This window comes from Bombyx mori, chromosome 12 (genome assembly GCF_030269925.1).
Source record: "Bombyx mori chromosome 12, ASM3026992v2".
Taxonomy (NCBI): domain Eukaryota; kingdom Metazoa; phylum Arthropoda; class Insecta; order Lepidoptera; family Bombycidae; genus Bombyx; species Bombyx mori.
In genome coordinates, this window is record NC_085118.1 from 3,617,570 (window position 1) to 3,639,439 (window position 21,870).

General features: G+C 35.9%; 1 protein-coding gene across 7 annotated transcripts in view; it reads right to left on the reverse strand.

Annotated features, from left to right (window-relative positions):
- Nucleotides 1–21,870, reverse strand: part of LOC101741218 (CUGBP Elav-like family member 1) — a 417,033-nt gene that overhangs the window by 365,188 nt on the left and 29,975 nt on the right. For all 7 annotated transcript variants that reach the window (XR_009974452.1, XM_062671375.1, XM_038014367.2 and 4 more), the window contains one exon: nucleotides 14,910–14,976. Coding sequence is in view for 5 of the 7 variants with exons in the window: in XM_062671370.1 (XP_062527354.1) it covers nucleotides 14,910–14,976 (67 nt within the window). In the remaining 2 variants the exon portion in view is untranslated. Of the gene's footprint in view, nucleotides 1–14,909; nucleotides 14,977–21,870 lie in introns of those variants that run through there.

Genomic DNA, 21,870 nt, shown 5'->3' on the forward strand with positions numbered 1-21,870 from the left:
CCAGGTGGGCTGTGAGCTCGTCCACCCATCTAAGCAATAAAAAAAAAAAAAATCTAAAATTATTTGAAGAAAATTGGAAATTCATTTTAGCATAAAAGCTGGCCACTTTTAAGCAGTCGATTCCATGACACGAGCATAATAAAGCAACTAAAGAAAGTAGTTTAGACAAAGCCAGAATAAGAGCCACGATTCTATCAATAAAAGAACGACCCACATCTCACCCGATAATCTTACGCGCAGTAGGTACACAACAACAAACTGGTTTTACCAAAGAAAGTCCACGTGCTGATAAAAATAATACCTTCGAATACAAAACCCGATAAACATCCGACTTATTTTCGTTACATCAAACAACGCTTGCCGAAGTGAAAAAGGTCGATAAGGACCTACCTACCTAGGATAACCTACAGTGTTATCCTTCGTTCTTAACACCGCTCCGTGTAATTCTCTTTATGTTTTTATTCCATTACGTTGCGGCTCCGGGTAAATGTATACCGCGGTTTATGCCCCTGGCGGTTGTCGTTAAGGTAACTTATTGGCGCAAGGTGATGCCTTTAAAGGCATATTTGTCTCAAACTTTTCTTGTAGCAGATTGTACAGGGGACGCGAAAACGTGGAAGCTGCATGAAATCCTCAATAAGTTTTGATTGAAGGAGCATATGGGTAAAAATGTTCCATTCAAACGTTGCATATTTTCATTTCTCATAATTTATGGATAATTACGTAGTGTTGATTCACTATAAGGAAAATCGCTCCACACACTTTGGTAACCGCAGCCATTGGTAAATTTTGACCTCGTATTTCACGGTACGAAGCCTACTACTACGCGAAAAGAGGTTTAGTTTTGCAATACAATATATCAAAGTCTAGACTATATAATATTAGATATTTTCTTATGCACTACAACAAGATTCTGATCTATGCCTAATTAGATATGGTACTTTTGGGGAAACATGTTGAAAAAAGATCACTTATTTGTTCGCTCGCCTTTTGAGCATTGAACTCATTGAACACATTGATGTTTTAGTGAGAGTTCTTATAATTGTAAATACAGAAGTCGTCGTGGCCTAAAAAAGATAAGACGTCCGGTGCATTCGTTTTGAAGCAATGCATCGGTGTTCGAATCCCGCAGGCGGGTACCAATTTTTCTAATGAAATACGTACTCAACAAATGTTCACGATTGACTTCCACGGTGAAGGAATAACATCGTGTAATAAAAGTGAAACCCGCAAAATTATAATTTGCGTAATCACTGGTGATAGGACCTGTTGTGAGTCCGCGCGGGTAGGTACCACCGCCCTGCCTATTTCTGCCGTGAAGCAGTAATGCGTTTCGGTTTGAAGGGTGGGGCAGCCGTTGTAACTATACTAAGACCTTACAACTTATATCTCAAGGTGGGTGTCGCATTTACGTTGTAGATGTCTATGGGCTTCAGTAACCACTTAACATCAGGTGGGCTGTGAGGTCGCACACCCATATAAGCAATAAAAAAAAAAATACAGACAACGAATCTACTAATTAATAACTAAAAAAAATATTAAAAAAATTTTTTTTTTTTCAAGCTTTCCAAAAACAAAATACCGGACTACAAAAGAACCGAAAAAAAATATAATCACCAATTCGAAGTTCAAAATCAGATACAATACCGTAATCAGGGACGAATACAGAGTCCAGAGTATCGGCGTTAATTAAACTCATTACTCCGCATTCTCGTGTTCCGTACGAATCCGGCGACAAATTCAAACTTTTCCAAGTACAGACTTCCTGTACGTGAGTAATTTACTAATGCGTCGAGCCATCGCAGTTTCGTTATGCCGCGCGAAATGAAACTAAAAGACTACGGACACGTTGTTAGAGCAGAGCGATACGCTGTCAATTTAGGCTTTTTTTATTGCTTAGATGAGTGGACGAGCTCACAGTCCACCTGGTGTTAAGTGGTTACTGGAGCCCATAGACATCTACAACGTAAATGCGTCATCCACCTTGAGATATAAGTTCTAAGGTCTCAAGTATAGTTACAACGGCTGCACCAACCTTCAAACCGAAACGCATTATATGTACTGCTTCACGGCAGAAATAGGCGGGGTGGTGGTGCCTACCCGCGTGGACTCACAAGAGGTCCTACCACCAGTGATTATTACAATTTAAGGTATATTTTGAAATTCAAATTTAAACCAATATAATTATATTATATTTATCAAAAAAAAATCATTAAAATTTTGATAATTACAATGAAATCTATATAAGGGCGAGTAAAATTTTTTAAATACGAGTCTTAACCCAAAAAAATCGTGAGCTTGTTTGTTTGTATACACTAGAACAAATACCAGTTTCAAATAGTTTATTGTATGTGTGAAAGATCGCACATCCCCGTTATAGTACCGTCAAAAACCATCTAGACGTTACAATGCACTGATCAATCAGTTTTGGGACTTCAAATTTGGATTAGACATAAATCGCCATTCGCAACGTTCCGAGTGAAGACCCTGCAATCGTCGGGCGTATGCAACCCTTCCATCATATTTGCAGCTTTCATTAAAGGTATTAAAAAAAACTATCAGCGGAGACAGGATTCATTACTAAACTGAAGCAAGACTTGCATATAATTTTTTTGAATATACCAATGTAGCGTGAAGGGGTTTTCAGCATAAGTTTTGTGTCTATAATCACAATTTCAATTAAATTTTATATAATTGTTATTTACGGAACAATTAATCTACGTTTTTGCCATTTTATAGTAGGAATTAAACAAATTGATAAGTAGTTATCTACTATAATAGATATTTTTATTATTATTTATTTATTTATTTAGACACACAAACAGCAATACACACAAAACATTCAAGCTTAAAATTAACATGTATAAAATTAAGTACTGGTATGTAAGCCAGTTACAGGCATGTACAGCAATCTCTTATAACACACTATGACGTGTTACGGAAATTTTACGAACAGCGGAAAAATAGGTTAAATTTAAATGTTATATTGATATAATATTAAGTCTGCATACAGTATAGCACATAATTTACAAAATATACCAGAAATCTAACCTACTTACACGACAATGATAGTAAATACTCACTTAAATTTCTGATGACTCGAAAAATCAGTTTCATAGGTTCTGGTGATACTTCAAGCCAACTTCATCATGCGTGACTGCTTTAGACAAACGAGATGCAGGCGAATCATCAGTTCCTTGGACTTCCCAAAGACTAGATAGAACGGGCGTAGAATACATTGTACTAGTATGGCACGAAGCTATAGGTATTTATTACTCTGCTATATGCGTTGAGGGAATCGCCAAACTTTTTGGTGCATTCGATTGAAATAAACACACCCTCCTTACCTTGCAATCACTCCATGACAAGAGGTCAATGGGACAGTTTTTTTTTTTCTAATGATGTTTGTAGAGTAATAGGCTTTACTAAGTATTGTACTCTTCCTTTCTGTTTCCGTGTATGTGGTATCTCTCACCTCGACGGCTATGCGTATGACCCAACCCTGAATGGTAGTTACCAAACTATTTATTTTTTTATTTTTTTATTGCTTAGATGGGTGGACGATCTCACAGCCCACCTGGTGTTAAGTGGTTAATGGAGCCCATAGACATGCACAACGTAAATGCGCCACCCATCTTGAGATATAAGTTCTAAGGTCTCAGTATAGTTACAACGGCTGCCCCACCCTTCAAATCGAAACGCATTACTGCTTTACGGCAGAAATAGGAGGCGTGGTGGTACCCACCCGTGCGGACTCACAAGAGGTACTACCACCAGTAATTATTTAATTTAATACCACTTGTGCACAAAAATAATGGTGATACAAAAAACTTTTTTTTTTTAAATCCATTATCTATAACTATAGTTTTAAATATTATTCCTGCCTACCAAGCCTGATGTCGCCTATACGTGACTACTCCCAAAACAACACACTCAATACGTTTTCGACAAATAAAATTAACACCGCAACACAATTCAAACCAATTTCAATGATACCTTATTAAGAGTGGCTTTCAAATTTAATTTTATCATCTCGATCGTAACCAGAGACTCGTTTTGATATTATTTAAATTTGATTGTAATTGATTTATCGTATTTTCTTTGTGTTTTTTGGCGAGTCGTAGACATAATTAAAGCTACTTTTACGGTTTAATCTGGCTTTTTTTACTGTCCTTAAATTATTTCCAACGTTTGTGCCACGAATGACCAGACATCTGACAGACGACTGAGTGATCCGTGACCGCGAAACTTGCAAAGTATCGGAAATGTCGGAAATAATCTGATGATTGTAAAAAATAATATGATTTTTCATCGATCAATAATCGATTCGATCGAATCAATATCAATTAATATCGATTTAATAATATTTTTCTTGTTTTGGATCGAAAATCAAGCTTAAAACCTATTGGGTGCTAATTGATAACCGGAGCCAGTAGACATCACAACGTGAATTCCGTCACCCACTTGGAAACGTAAAATTGAAGTCTCATTAGTATTGTATTTAAATATTCCTACCGTATAAACAGAAATGCCGGTTTTGCTCATCATCATCATCATCATTATCATCAGCCTTTATCTGCCCACTACTAGACATAGGCCTTCCCCAATGCCTTCCACATAATGCGGTCCTCCGCCTTCCGCATCCAACGACTTCCCGCCAAAAAACAACTTGACTTGCTCACAACACCCCAAATCAATACATTGACAAAATTACTTTTGCGTGTTTTATAATATAACAACATGAACTTATTCCTATTTATAACTAATTATTACCATCGGATTCGCTCGCAATAGTACAGTATAATAAAATAGTGCTATCCCGAAGATCGATACACCGACGTCTTTCGAACATTGAAATAAACCATATACATTTAGCCTTTACAAAAACCTATCCAAAGAATAGATTTTAAACTGGTGGTAGGACTTCTTGAGACTCCGCGCGGGTGGGCACCGCCACCCTGCCTATTTCTGCCTTGAAGCAGTAATGCGTTTCGGTTTGAAGGGTGGGGCAGCCGTTGTAACTATACTTGAGAACTTAGAACTTATATCTCAAGGTGGGTGGCGCATTTACGTTGTAGATGTCTATGGGCTCCAGTAACCACTTAACATCAGATGGGCTGTGAGCTCGTCCATCCATCTAAAACAATTAAAAAAAAGAAGAAAATATTGTGAAGCATATAATCTAGTTATTTATTTTTAAGAATATTTATCTAGAGTTTCAAGATAATACGCCAAAGAAATACGTGTGTTTATACAAACTTTACTATTCTATTGTTCCTCCCAAGGGAAACTTACTCAAACATTATGTATTCCACTTTTCATTATTATCAGTACGAAGTTTGTGTATTAGGCTTTGAAAGAATGTTATCTGGTTATGAGAAATATGATAAACGACGCATACATTGATACACTTTTATACTTCGCTTCTCTCTGCATTTTGTACCGCATGTTCCATAGGGAGTACTCTGAGGAATTATTTGAGATGATTCCATCATCTCGTTTTTACTATCGCACCGCCCGCCACCGGAGTAGAGTTCATCCATACTACCTGGAGCCACTGCGTTCATCCACAGTGCGTTTCCAGAGATTTTATTTTCCGGCTTTGGAATGAGCTCCCCTCCACGGTGTTTCCCGAGCGCTATGACTTGTCCTTTTTCAAACGAGGCTGGTGGAGAGTACTCAACGGTAGGCAGCGGCTTGGCTCTGTCCCTGGCATTGCTAAAGTCCATGAGCGACGGTAACCACTCACCATCAGGTGGGCCGTATGCTGGTCTGCCTAAAAGGGCAATAAAAAAGTAATAAAAAAAATACAAAAAATTAGAAGATGGTAATCTCATCAGAGGTATCATCAAGGAGCGATGAATTATTAACAAAATTAACATAATATTTTTCTGCAAACAATACCTGCACACTGAATTTAATGAGTGCAGGGACAATCATTGACGTTTTATCTATTATTAAAATCATGGTTCACAACGGAACGTTAGACGTCGTCGCTGCAGTTTTCAATTAAGTACACTCACCACCAGAAGCGATTAACGTTATCCCGTCTAGTAACATTGTTCACTGAATATACTAGTGTTGTGTGATAGGAAAATGTATTAAACGATTTAAATACAAAACCTAAACTAAAATAAATAAATAAACTCATTTTATAACTTTATATAAATTTTTACAGTTTTATCTTACTTTTACTGTGTTTATTCTTATTTTAAATTTAGTTATTTCCAAAGACACGAACTTACTTTTTTACCTTAAAAGCGTCAATTAAAACTGTATTTATTCAAAGTGTCGGAAAAAATAAACGGCAAAAAATAAATCCCTGATTAAACATTAAAAATAGTGTTTATTATGTCCACGACTCGCGAAAGATAGAGAAAAATATATTATTTTATAACTATTAATTTCTATTTTATCACAAAATAGTAATGCAAACACATTCACAATAAACTAAGTAGTTAAATTCGAAGAAAAACCACGTTCTCGAAATAAACCGGCGAGACATTTTAATGATAAATTCTCAGCAATCGCCTCAGTATCGCACTGCTTTTAAAAAAAATCCTAGCCTATGATTGTGAGTATGGTGTTTAGTATGTATCTCTCTACTCATCATATTTACTGGTGGTAGGAAGACGTGTTCTGAGTCCGCACGGGTAGGTACCACCACCTGTCGTGAAGCAGTAATGCGTTTCGATTTTAAGACTGGGGCAACCGTTTTACTGAACTGAGACTGACTTAACTGAACTTACTCTGAGCTAAGAGCTATACATAAGGTTGAATATTAATTATGTGGTGTCGTGGGACACCAGGTAGGAACGAAGTTCCTTCGGCTAATGTAGAATCGACACAAATTGCAAAAAAAATCGTGCTCAATTTTATGTAGGTTTTCTTGAATTTTCTCTTAAATTTTGCTGATTAGTTTGTATTTAAGTACAAGAAAGTATTTAGGAAATTCAGTATTTTAGGTAATAATAAATTACTTAAAATAAAAAAAACATCGTAATTCAAATTTTCAACTAAAATAACAAAATATGTCTCTTTATTTTTGTTTGACAACATAAAATTACATAGAAATAGAAATAATAACAGAAAGAGAATGGATATGAGAACGAAAAGAAAGAGGGAGAAAGATAAAGGTATTATACACTACTCGCTTGTGTATGCGACTGTCGCGCCTGCGCACGTCTCATTTAACGGTTTTATTCCACGCACTTTTTTCCACTGATTTTTTCTTACGGTTTTACTATCACATTTTTTCAGTTCGGTCGCGCAGCAAAATCCCTATCCCCTCCAAGCCTGCCGTAAGGAACTTCGTTCCAAATATAAATTGCATTGCCACCAAACTTCTCCTATCCTTGGAACGGGTAGGGTCTTTGCTGTGGTACCTTATACAAATTCAAGACCCATTTGGCACTAATTGGCGTAGTCGATTTAGACCACATCATGAATAAAGATATATATTGGATTGTATTATAAAATGATTACCTCACTCTTAGAATCGAACCTTTCACTGCCACGTGATATATTATTGAATAATTATATGGTTAGTCGTCTCTACATAAGCTAATACGAACTCCAACTTGAACCTTACTTACAATTAACGTCAGTCGTAAAGTTTAAAGTACTTTCACGCTGCATTCACACGTCACGGAACCAGCATCCATTATCTTTGACAGCTCAATTCAAACTTTTCCAACTTACCCTACGTTCGCAATGTGCTTCTTATTTATTGCAAACCTCACATCGAATCTCTCACACGATCCACTATACTTATATAAAGACGGTTTCATTTATTTTTATCATGGTTTTATTATACTTTGAATCTATGTCACTATCTATGTTACTTATATAACTGGGTGCTATAAGAAAAATTGCACGCGTATCAATGGCCGATGACAATACAATAATTAATTGGCCTGATCTCTTAATCTGGATTATCACGATTGAAAGAAAATCTTTCAGTTCACTTTGCTATTTTATTTTAAAAATATTACTAATTACATCACATTTAGTATTTTTACGTTGTCTACATAGGAAGGCTTGGGCTGGTAGTAGGATATTTTGAGTCCCTTCACTGACCAACACATTTCTGCTGCAAAGCATTCATGAAATCTGATTTTAATGCCACCTTACACATACATAACCTACACACTACACACCTTACACACACATACACAATCGAGTTCGATCTCCTAACGAAAGGCTGCATTTATGACGTCATATAAATTGATTTCAGAAACCACTTTACCAACTGTTATATGAGCGTATAACTTACACCGCTACAAAAACGCTACTTAAATAAGGTACAGTCATACTTTTAGTTCAAAAAGCAAGCAATAATTATGACTAATGGTTTTACGAAACAAAATAATTAAATTACTAAGAAAATTATTATCTATATATTAATACGTGAAGCAAAAACTTTATATCCCTTTTTAAGAAAATTGCGCATACGGAGGAGTATGAAATTTTCCACACTTATAAAGAATATAGAGAAGAAGTGCACAATGCTAATATTTTTTTAAAATAATGCATAAAAGATACATGAAAACAATAAAGAAAACATTACACACACTACATACCATGTATTTGACGCACACACGCATGCATACTATTTATTGTCATACATGAATATATTTATTTTGTTCTTGACGTCCGTGGTCAAATTGAGAATAGATTAAATATTGTTTGTCTTTGTTAATATTTTTTATAGTGTAGTCTTGGCGAAATTTGTGATTATAGAAGTATAATATACAATCATAATAGTGTACAAACTTACAATTCCAAATAGTTATAGTCGAATTTCGACTACTGTGGAATCTCTAGTAAGAAAATAGCACGCGAAACGTTCAATTTTAAGGTCGAATCCCTAACAAAGTAGAGCGCGGAGAGTCAAGGGGACAACTAGCGAGAGTCGTTCCTATCGAGACAGTAGCGTCCGAGCCGGAGAGCCCTTCACTACTAATTTACGAGTCAACTTCACCTCTACTTGACTCGCAAACTCGTCCATTGAGTCTCGGATAATGATGAAGAAAAAAATCACAAATATTTTATTTTGTTAATTTGAGTATTGATCTACACTAATATTATTATAAAGAGGAAAGATTTTTGTGTGTTGTTTGTATTGAATAGGCTCCGAAACTACTGAGCCGATTTGAAAAAATCTTTCACTGTTTGGAAACTATTCTATTCCCGAGTGACATAGGCTATAATCTTTTTTGAAAAAAATTAGGGATCCGTACTAAAACTCGTATAATAACTCAAATAATGTAACCTAAGGTGTAAAAAAATTTCCTAAAATATTCTTTACATCGCGTGCCCGGCGAAAACTATTTGTGATAAAATAAAATAATGTACTACGACTTTGTAGAACACATTATTATTTACAAAAAGTGTCGCGACAGCAAATGTCTACCTATTATAGTTATAGCCGCAATAAGTGTTCTTTTATTTAAAAAAATAAAACAACGTCAAATATCGTTGAAATTTTTGTTAAAGACTCGAGCGGAGCCGGAGCGGGCCGCTAGTTTATAATATTTTGATATAAATGGAGATTGCGGAGTGTATTATTCAATTACGGGACAAATTGAAGTTTCGAATTTCTAATGACTTGGACTATTTACTCAGTAGACTATATTCGATCAATAAGTAGCTTTTTATTAATTGCCTTTACTAAACAAGCTCATGACTCATCTAGTATTTGTAATCATCACTGGAGCCCATGGACATCATAACTTAAATGCGACGGGCGATAACGAAGCCGCATTAACGAGTTCACGGTCCACTTGATGTTAAACAGTAACCAAAGTATATACTTGAGATCTACACTCTTCATTTTAAATTACGAAAATTAAAAAAAATCCGGATTTGTTTTTTATTACACATACATTCGCTTCCGATCCGGTGGTAGATTCTGCGAAGCACTGCTCTTGCTAGGGTCAGTGTTAGCAACTCTCCGGCTTGAGTCCCGCGAGCTCACCAACAAACGTTAGGGTGAAACTATATAATAGCCTCTCAAGGCTATCAGCATAGGTAGGAAACAAAAGAAAAAAAAACACATGTGGCCCTCGGAGACTGCCGCGGTAAAGCTATTGCATAGCATTTTTTATCAACTTATGCAATTATCAATCGACAATAATAATTTAATAGTAAAACAACAATAAAATAAGACCACGCTATATTTATAAACATTAACAAAAGCCAAATATTAACTGTCCCCTTCACACTCATAGCCTAGACCGCGCGAGGGAGAGATGGGCAGATTTTTCATGATGTGCATGCGGCAGTGCGACGTAACGCCGCGCGCTTATTCACAAACACTACACAAGCGCAACGTGTGAATGCAATACCTTAAAAAGTGTTCGAATGTAAAAGGCGTTATGGAATCCTGAATGAATTACCCTGCAGTAGCATCAATACGCAATTGTGATATTTCTGTTTGCCCACCAATAATAAGGAAATCAAAACCATAATGAAATAACTGTATTTATTTGAAAACATCAAGACTGCATCGGATCGATAACCAATCAGCGCTCCGGCGATGGCGGGCGAGCGAAATTACCTGGCCCCTGATTAGGTGCCGTGTAAGCACAGTTGCTTTTACCGAGACCGTCAATAAAGTTTCCCGGCTACGAAACTCTTAATATTTCCTCGACACCACTATTAGTTTCACGACTCGGCCGACGATTTGTCTTCGGCGTGTAATCTTGAGACGGTGATTTTTCAATTTCCCTGTATTGTTTCTTCGCACAAATAAATAGAGCAATGTATATTGTTTTTGTTTTTTTTTTGGGTTATCTTTGTACAGGATTACGGTCAAAATTGCAACTTTATAGAAGACTAAGTTTTGGCGATTTCTTAAAAATAAGGTTCGGCTAGTGATTAAAATTCGATCACATTCATCGATACCTCAAAATAGAGAAGGTTTTTCGTTCGACATTTTGTATCTTTTCTTTTTTTTTTTCCATCATTAGGTATACTATCAGAGAGGTTCGATTGACCAGTTTAATTAATATCGACGAATTTAAGTCATCTTTAATTTTTTATTATATCCAATTAACTAGATCGTGTGATTAAAAAATAAATTCTAAAGTAACTTAAACTCCAATTTGAAGTATTCAAATAACCAATTTCATAAATCTGAGTACAGAAGAGGTTATGAAGAAATCTAAAACAGCTGTTTCGTTAGACCCTTTAGAACAAAAAAAATATATACGATTTTTTTTTGTTGCTTAGATGGTTGGACGACCTCACAGCCCACCTGGTATTAAGTGGTTACTGGAGCCCATAGACATCTACAACGTAAATGCGCCACCCACATTGAGATATAAGTTCTAAGGTCTCAGTATAGTTACAACGGCTGCTCCACCCTTCAAACCGAAACGCATTACTGCTTCACGGCTGAAAATAGGCAGGGCGGTGGTACCTTCCCGTACCAGAATGTTTCGTAGTCAATTTTTGAGTTTTTAAATTTGTACTAAATTTAAATTACACGTAGTTAAAGTATTTTACATATAAAGGGCCAGTCGAAGCATGTGGGTTTTCAAACAGGTCATCGAAGTGTGATCCTTTCACATGGTGAACAGAATGTGTACACGCATCATACGGTACACGGACCAAACGGAGCGAGTATATGGGTTATGTTTCTGTGCTATTCTCGTATTTGACCTGGGCAACGTAATAAAAAAAAAATAGAATAAAATATCAGAGCAAAACCTATCTTTGGACCAGATTTAAATCCAGTGCAGGTTGTTGATATTTGCCAACACTTTTATCAAGTTCGCAGCGAATGAAGGCTATTGGAAAAATTATATTTGAAAAGTAAATAAGGTCGCAACTTTTTTTATAGCCCTTGTAGGCAGACAAGCATACAGTCCACCTGATGGTGAGTGGTTACCGTCGCCCATGGACTTCAGCAATGCCTTCTTGAGATATAAGTTCTTAGGTCTCAGTATAGTTACAACGGCTGCCCCACCCTTCAAACCGAAACGCATTACTGCTTCACGGCAGAAATAGGCGGGGCGGTGGTACCTACCCGTGCGGACTCACAAGAGGTCCTACCACCAGTAATTACGCAAATTATAATTTTGCGGGTTTGATTTTTACTACACGATTATTCCTTCACCGTGAAAGTCAATCGTGAGCATTTGCCAAGTATGTATTTCATTAGAAAAATTGGTACCCGCTTGTGGGATTCGAACACTGTTGCATCGCTAGATACGAATGTACCGAATCTTCAAATGTCTTATCCTTTAGGCGACGACGACTTCAAACTACATCAAACCAGGCTTGTGGAGAGTTGATAACGGTAGGCAGCGGCTTGGCTCTGGTCCTGGCATTGCTGAAGTCTATGGGCGACGGTAACCACTTACCATCAGATGGGCCGTATGCTCATCTGCCTATAAGGGCAATACAAGGGAAATAAAAAAAAAACAAAGTTTAGAATTATTTTTAATAATTAAATGAAAATTACGACGAATCGCAGAATAGAACCTTAGTCCATGAAAACTGTAAACCATTCGTAACGTCGAAAACGAATAAATATATAAAACGCGCGATAAAGCCGTAAAATTAGTGTTATTTTTAATATTTTTATTCTCAAATTTAAATTGCTTAGCTACAGCACATACCGTAGCAACAGCGTAGACACGTGTAGATCTACGATTACTCGTAGCGAGGACTCGTACCGCGGCGTAGTACGTAGCAAGCTACAACAACCTGATCTCATGGAATTAAAATAAAATTATTCATTGTATTAAAAATGTACAGGTGTTTAAAGAGAAAATGGTTAATGTCTATATTATTATTATTATTTTTTTAATTTAGTGCTTAGATTCTTTTACGAGCTCACGGCCCACCTGGTATTAAGTGGTTACCGGAGCCCATAGACATCTTCAAAGTAAAGGCTGTCACTCACCTCGAGACATGAGTTGTATGGTCTCCGTTGTAACATTACAACGGCTGTCCCGCCCTTCAAACCGAAACGCATTACTGCATCACGGCAGAAATAGTTAGGGTGGTGGGTAGGTACCGCACGGACTCACAAGACGTTCTACCACCAGTAGCTATTCTGCTATGGATACATACTTTAAAAGATTTTTAAATATATACTACAAAATTGTGTGAGAACATAACACAAAGACGAAAAAAATAAACAATTCACACATTAGGAAAATCTGGTCGTTTTTCGTTTTGTTATAGTCGAGATTGCAGCGCGTAATACGTTTGTAACGCTCGTATCACTCCACGACAAAATCATTTCTAGAGTCGACGTGCCATGAAATACGCCTTGAGTGACTCGGCACAAGGCTCAGGAACTAAGAGCATAAGGTTCGCGATCTAGTTGAAGCTATACTTTACATTAGCGATTCCCAATCTGTGGTACGCCTACCCTTGGGGTATTTTTTCCCCTACCTATTCGTTAGTAACCTAAGGGGCTATTCCAGCTTCTCGCGGACTTCGTCCTTGGGGGATAGGAAGTTGAATTGTGGTACGTGAAAATTATATAAAAATTGGTCAAGCTGAGAAGAAGACGCATTTAATTTATGAAAAATATTACACTTTATGTCTGCAATATATAGTTTAAATTGAATCTAACATCTTAATAGAAACCCATAGACTTACTTATAAGAGACGAAACACATTTTTAAAGGTAGGTTTGAACTTATCGGAGAGAGAGGTACTCATATAGGAAAAAAAGTACTGGAATGAAAAACAGTTTGGCAACACTGCTTTACATAATATACTTAAATGATTTTCAGCGATTTGAAACGAAAATTTGCTTTTCGTTCGACTTGCATTCTCTTCGCAATCATCGACGCAACACAAAAACTTGTCTATAATAACGATTTTCGTAATAATGCCATGAAAATGTACCTAATGCCCAACCATATTTTTGTAGTTATTTAGTTATTGGTATTCAGTCAGTTTAAGTATAAGATAAAAACAACAATCAACTTCTAAAAATTTATAAATAGAAGTTAAAAATAAAAAAAATCCTGAAAGAAAAGTCCGTTAGAACAAGACATAGATTCAATGAAAATCTTCAAATAGCGTATCCTCGGGTGTGTAATGCCGACGAAACTGCGAGTCTCCTCAACGTACCGAAGGCTCACTCGTCGTAATATTTTATCCCCTCTCTTGCTCTACGAATCGCGAAACTTCCTTTGCAGCGATTTGATGATATTGCACTTTGACGAATGACAGAGTTAGGGATATCCGGGGCCAACGAGCGAACAAAAAAAAAAAACGGAAAATAAGATGGATGATTCGCTGCGAATGAATGCTGGCATACGTGAGGACCCTTTCGACCTTACTGATAAGTACTACAGAGAAACGTCAGCCGTGAACTTTTTCATGTGTACACACATAATATATGAACGAGATGCTTTTATGTTGATTAAAGTGTCCCGTTATTACTATTGTGTATCATTTTGCCCGGTACTCTTACGTTTTTGTTTTAGTGTGATTCTCGAGAGCCTTTACATATTCCACAAAAAAAAAACTCAAAAATATGATGCAAATTTATTTTATTCCAGATTCTTTGTCAGTTCATGGCCTGCTTGATGCTTAGTGGTATCGGGACCCTCAACACTGTTTGTGATGAAAGTGTCAAGATAACTTGAACAGGTTAACCCAGCAATATATTAATAAGGCGAAGAATAAAGGCATAGAGTAGAAAGAATAATGTTGAAGAATGTAAGCTGCTACTACGGATGAGTTAAGGAATGTTAACCAAAATCTTCTATCAGTGGTGCCTAGTCTCTTTTAATAGAAAAATTACATTTGTTCATTATTAATTCACTTTCAAAAAGGTATAGGTGATATTGCCTACGCTTACCTAAGACCAAAATATAAAAACTAAAGCATCTACATTTAATGTGAGCACCCCGTGTATTTGTTGAGTTTACCTGTCAGTTACTCCCATCATGCCGGAGTAATCTTGTATCTCCATCTCGTCAATGTACTGGGAAAATTCTGAAAACAAACGAAACTCAAATTAATGGGATTACAATTCTAAAAACATTTTCGATAGAATTCATCGTTTTTCATTTTTATTTATTGCCTAGATGGGTGGACGAGCTCACAGTCCACCTGGTGTTAAGTGGTTACTGGGGCCCATAGACATCCACAGCGTAAATACGCCACCCACCTTGAGATATAAGTTCTAAGATCTCAAGTATAGTTACAACGGCTGCCCCACCCTTCAAACCGAAACGCATTACTGCTTCACGGCAGAAATAGGCAGGGCGGTGGTACCTACCCGCGCGGACTCACAAGAGGTCCTACCACCAGTATAAAATCGTGGCCAAAACGATAAGATACGATACCTACGACAATATCATTTTTACGAAGGAATTGCGTAACTTAATACGCTTTTATGAACCACTTCCAAACGATACAGATATTGTCATCACGTAATCAGAATGCAAACTATTTATGTATTCCGGTTTGAAAGGTCTGTAGTCATATAATAATACATACTATTCAGATTTCGATTTTATGTTCAAGGTGGGTGCATTCTTAAGGTCTATGTGATCCGATACCACTTAATACTAATTGAGCCATAAACTAGATATGAAAAATTTTTTTATTGAAATCACGGACCATCAAAACATAAATCACGAACAAATCAAAGACGATAACGACCATCAATATTTCTCGGTGCCCTCCTCCATCACGAGTACTCTATTTGTTATTCGAAGCACGTGGTCTCACCCCGAACACAAAACTGCGAGCTACAAAATCACGAACCAACCGCGTGATGAATATCGACATTTGTACACAAAATTCAAATATTAATTCGAACAGAAAAAAATCGACAACTTTTATCGATATTAATAATTTCATCATCATCATCATCATCATTCGCATCAATGGCATCGATTCGCTATTCGCACGGTGGACTATTCGATTTATTATTCGAAACACGTGGTTCACCCTCTACGGTTGCGGACAGCGTCCGACGGTACAAAATCACGCGCGATGGCCACACTCTAAATGAATATTGACATCCCACAGCCGGATAACGGGTTGAATTGATAATTTATAGATTATATTGATTGGACTACGGTTACAATATTAGTCTGGTTTCAAATTTAGTTGATGCGTTGATTACGATAATTTACAAAACTGAAATTACCAAACTATCAAATTCGCTGCTTCCAATTTTAGTTGAATTTCATTAATGTGGTTATTGAATTCAATGAGATATAATAAAAACATTTTTAAAATTATAATTTTGGCAATATCTTTGATAACTGTCAATATTTCTATTCTCAATATTTGACTAACAGAGATATTCCTAACGTAGTCCTTATTTCTATCTTCAAGAATCAAAGCTTTAAAATCACTTTATTATATTTATTTAAGGCACAAATAGTTAGACAATTTAACGAACTAAAGTTTCCATTTCACCCAAGATTTTAACCAATACAACATTCGGTAAGAAGCTCGCGACTTTTACCAAGCCAATTAAAAAAAGGCCTAAAGATTTTTTTATAAACTTTCATTAATTTTTTCTTCTATATCTATATTTATATCTTCTATTCTATATATTTTTTTCTAATCTAATCTATTCTATTCTTTTATTCTATATCTTTAGAGATGTACAAATACCTGTACAATCGTATTCGCGTTCCGTAAACAATAACACCGAAGAACGCCCACCGCTTTAAAATTAAAACAGATGACATCATCCGTCTTATATTTTTCATAATTTCCTAGTAAATAATTTTGTATTTTCCTCAAGATGTCAAGGGGTGAGGTGACGGTGCCCGCGAGGGGTGTGGGGATTCCGTAATGAATGGGACAGATTTTGCATAATTAAAAAGGGCTGTTTTAGATGATTGCTTATTGCTATGAGTAATGGCCCGCTGGGAAGCGGCGTGGCGACACTGTATCGTCATTTTGATAAGTGTTCCATTATTCAGACACTTAGTGTTTCAAAAAACGAGTCCTTTCAAGATTTCAGTGGATAGCCATTATGAATGAGCATGATGAAGATTCCTTTAGTTCGTGCCATTTTTTGAGTGAAATTTTGACCTTTCATATTTTCGTGATTAATTTCGAATTTTAAATTTTAGAATTCTCCTCATAATTTGATTTTTGTATTTTCTCACGTATTGGGTAATGAAAATATGATTCTGATTTGATTTCTGTAGATAACTAGTTTCATATAACTTTACGTGAAATTTTATAAGAGCTTCATATTAATAAATGAAGCTACATCTTTTATAAGTCTTCCTCAGATAATGGCCCTTTCGAAAAAAAAATGCAAAAAAATAAGTGATAATCAATTTAAGCAACTGAACCATACAGGAAGACTTCACTTAATTCTCCACGCATTATCTGTTCAAAAGGACCTCTGTGACATCCGACTCCCCCTAACGTATTTTTGATGTTGGGGTTGCCATGGCTCTAATTTACAGAAAATATAAATTTCTACCATTAACTATTAGTAATTTTATTGAACGACTCTCGATCGCATTTTCGCTAAGCGCAGGCAGTCTTAATTGGGAAATCGTAATGAGAATGTAATTTTTTTTACAAACGATTAAAATTCTTATCCTGAAACAAACAGTGTTAGTCAATGATTGCATAGATGATCAAATTAAAAAAAAATCGATTGTCTGTAAAGTCGGTTTACTGACGATAGTTGAACGTGACAACGTCACAAGAAAATACTGATGGAATGGTTTCATTTTTCAATTAACGCAATTATGGTTGCTATAAACAATTGACACCACATTCACTTTTCACTGAACTTCATACTTGACGAAAACATGTAAATGTATTATTGTATAGCAGCTGTCCACGCGGATGCAACGCTCACTCAAGTAGGAGAGAGACAGATGTCGAACACTGCCAAACGCGGAGGCCGATTGTGCCTCTTTGTCGCTCGTTGCGCGCTCTCGCTTGCACTTCAAACCTTAAATGGAACGCCTCAGAGCGAGGTAACGCCGCATGAGTCATGTTTTTTCGTGCGTGCAGCCAGTACTCCATCGTATTATAAGACGTTGTCACGTCAAAAAAACATTACTGGTAGCTTTCATAATAAAGTTACCATATATTGGATTCAATACATTTAAGAATATAAGGTACATTAGTAACAATATATTTAATAATTATTATTATTATAATTATAATGCGCTTTGGTTTCAAAGTTAGAGCAGCCTTTCTATTGTAAACAGAGACTTAGAACTCTAGATAGATAGAACTAGAATATAAAATACAAAAGTAATAAACTTACAAAAAAAGATAACTATTTAACATACATAGAAGGAATGATTGCACTAAGTCTTAGGAGGTAAAGTGAAGTTAGCGTCAGGTATAATTTTTGTATCCATTTTGTAGAAATCCGTTTCGCGGCCTGTGAACCCCCAGTTTGATGGCTCCCATCTATTTCGTCTACATAATATTCTCGTCCCGATGAATAATGATGTTTCGAAATTTATTTTCAGTTCTCGACTTTGACAGAGCGGTATTTATTACTTAAACGGTTGAGAGGATCTGAATAAATCACGGAACGCTTCCTTTGAAGGAATATGCTACAGTTTATTACGAAATTAGGAAATTAATATTTGCGACAAGAAAAAAAATATACAAAAGCATTCTGCCAGGCGCTCACAATGTAATTTTTTTATTTTTCCTCTAAAATTTTTGTATGTACACGTATCCGGTAGGTATTTATCAGCTCATCTTTGTAATATTTAATCTTTAGGTAGAAAATAGGAGTTGACAAGTTCTTGAAAGTATTACGCTTCGACATCGTCATCTACTAATATAGTAGGTATTATAAAGAGGAAAGATTTGTTTGTTTGTTTGTATTGAATAGGCACCGAAACTACTGAACCGATTTGAAAAATTTTTTCACTGTTTGGAAGCTACACTATTCCCGAGTGACATGTGCCACAATCCTTTTTGAAAAAAATTAGGGATCCGTACTAAAACTCCAATAATGTGAAAACTATTGATGATAGAATAAAATAATGTACTACGACTTTGTAGAACACATTATTATTTACAAAAAGTGTCGCGACAGCATATGTCTAACTATTATAGTTATACCGTAATAAGTGTTCTTTTATTTAAAAAAATAAAACAACGTCAAATATCTTTGAAATTTTTGTAAAAGACCCGAGCGGAGCCGGAGCGGGCCTCTAGTCAAATTATAAATTTAATAGAACATTATATAAATGTACCATCATCCGTTACTTCAAAAGATGTACCTGTACACAGACACTGCGAGGAATCTTACGAACCCAAACTTGTAAAATCGATTCATCCAACTTCACTTGGCACGTGCGAAACGGGCAAAGGGACCAGGGACCTGTGAAACTTTTCAAATTTCCGTACGTTTTCTCAACGAAATTGTTTTTTTTTTTTCACACCCTCCGTGTAATCTCGAAAGAAATGTGCCCCTTTATAAATTGCACGGGGAGATAATTTAGTCGACTCGGCGTGTCGTCTTCGAAAAATTGGCAATTGTCAAGTTTTGGACGTTCAAACGTCGTTTGAATATTTCTTGTAACGCTATTTCATTGTTTTTGCGATAAAATAAATGGAATTTATCTAAAACAGATTTATTTTCGCTGTATATTCAAAATTTTAACGTATGAAATCATTTTGAATTTTCTAACAGATTTTTTAATAGAAAGAATTATTAGAGAGAAAACTTGTTATAAATATGAAAGCCTAATGTAGATAAGAATATATTTAAAGAAAATAGTTAAAATAACCAATGCCTTCAAGAATCAAAATCGCAGTTCTTTTTGTCACAATTTAAATTTTATTTTGGCTTTCAAATCATTATCAAAATATGATTGATTTGAATCTACGCACATTTTAATTCTGCTTCTTTCTACCATTCGCACATTATTCCTTTTCAATAAACTGTATTGATAAAGGAATTTACTGTATTGCTAAATTCACTAATATTAAATATTATGGTAATAGCTCACCTTGCCTATCAGAGGTCTAAATGGCCACATCTTGAGTCAAAGTAACAGTCGTATTATATTTTAAATAATCGAAAGTACGTTAGTTAAGTTCTGTCCGATGATAGATGATTAGATAAATTATGAATATTAACAATGTCAGGAGCATTCTCAAATCGCTATCTGCCCCTGGAAACTTTTTTCACACCGAGACGAACATGACATTAATAGTACAAAAAACAAAAATGGTGTGACCTACTGAATTTACAACTACAGCACCGGAATTTTTCCAGCGAAATCATCGCTATTTATATTTTTGAACAATAAAATGAAAAATGCCCTAGCGTTTATCCGCTTTTTCTGTGTTCACGACCTAATTCTACCTCTCCGTCTTATACCTTTTCCCTGGCTATATTTCTTATTTCCTGTCAATTAGATAGTTTATGAATATCAACAATGTCAGGAGCATTCTAAAATCGCTATCTGCCCCTGGAAACTTTTTTCACACCGAGACGAACATGACATTAGTGGTATACAAAACAAAAATGGTGTGACCTACTGAATTTACAACTACAGCACCGAAATTTTTCCAGCGAAATCATCGCTATTTATATTTTTGAACAATAAAATGAAAAATGCCCTAGCGTTTATCCGCTTTTTCTATGTTCGCGACCTAAATCTACCTCTTCGTCTTATACCTTTTCCCTGGGCCATATTTCTTGATCCCTGTCGGCGGCACAAAAGTACGAAAACGCTGTTAATCTTTTTACGTCGACTGCATTATTTTAGGGTCTACTCTCTTGTTATTTGAGGTGCTTTCGGGTACGACCTTTGCGGATTTAGTGGAGTAGGTTAGAGATTCAAGCGATCCACGAACGAACATGTTTTCGTATGCCGCTTTTATACGGCTTTATTTGTTTTATTCTTAAAAGATTTTCGAAGTTAATTCAAATGAAAGCAACACAGATTAATATGAATTGTTTATGCTGTTTTTTTTTTACTTCATTAATCCATATTATATTTTTTTTAAGTCATCACAGTGTTGTTTCTTTGATTTTGTGTACAGAGTATATTCATTAGGTAAACTTAAACGACAAACAGTATCAAGCTAAAATCAGTTCTTTTGGAAGTAATCCATTTAACGCTATCTATCTATATGACCAAATATGAGGCCGTCAGCGCAAAAGTGGCCTAATATAGTTATTATGGAGCAATCAGGTTTAAGTTTTCATGAACACAATTTTAGTAGGCAAAAAAAAAAAAAACGCGCAAAAACAATGTTTACAAAGCCATCTGTTATCTATGGGTGAACCTATGGATAGGCCGGTTTTGCATAAAAATTTAGTATATTTTATATTAATTGAAATATACATAATAAGCATGATTATGAAAATTTGTGGACTAGGCCACTTTTGCACTGACGGCCTCATATATGCACTACATATATTTGCGTCATTAAATATAAAACATCAAAGATACAAACTTTTACATTTATAAAAGCAATATATTATATTGAATAATATTAAGGATTTGGGGTTCCGAAATAGTAGATACTTCCATTTGACTCCAAACAGAAGATGGCCGTTCGTATTGTCGATAATCCCATTCTGATGGATCGTTTGGAATCTTTGGGTCTACGGGTTCGATTCTCTCTATATTTTATGCCGTATGTTCCATGGGGAGTGCTCTAAGAAATTGTTTGAGATGTTTGATTTTTGTGGTAGGACCTCTTGTGAGTCCGCGCGGGTGGGTACTACCACCCTGCCTATTTCTACCGTGAAGCAGTAATGCGTTTCGGTTTGAAGGGTGGGGCAGCCGTTGTAACTATACTTGAGACCTTAGAACTTATATCTCAAGGTGGGTGGCGCATTTAAGTTGTGGATGTCTATGGGCTCCAGTAACCACTTAACACCAGGTGGGCTGTGAGCTCATC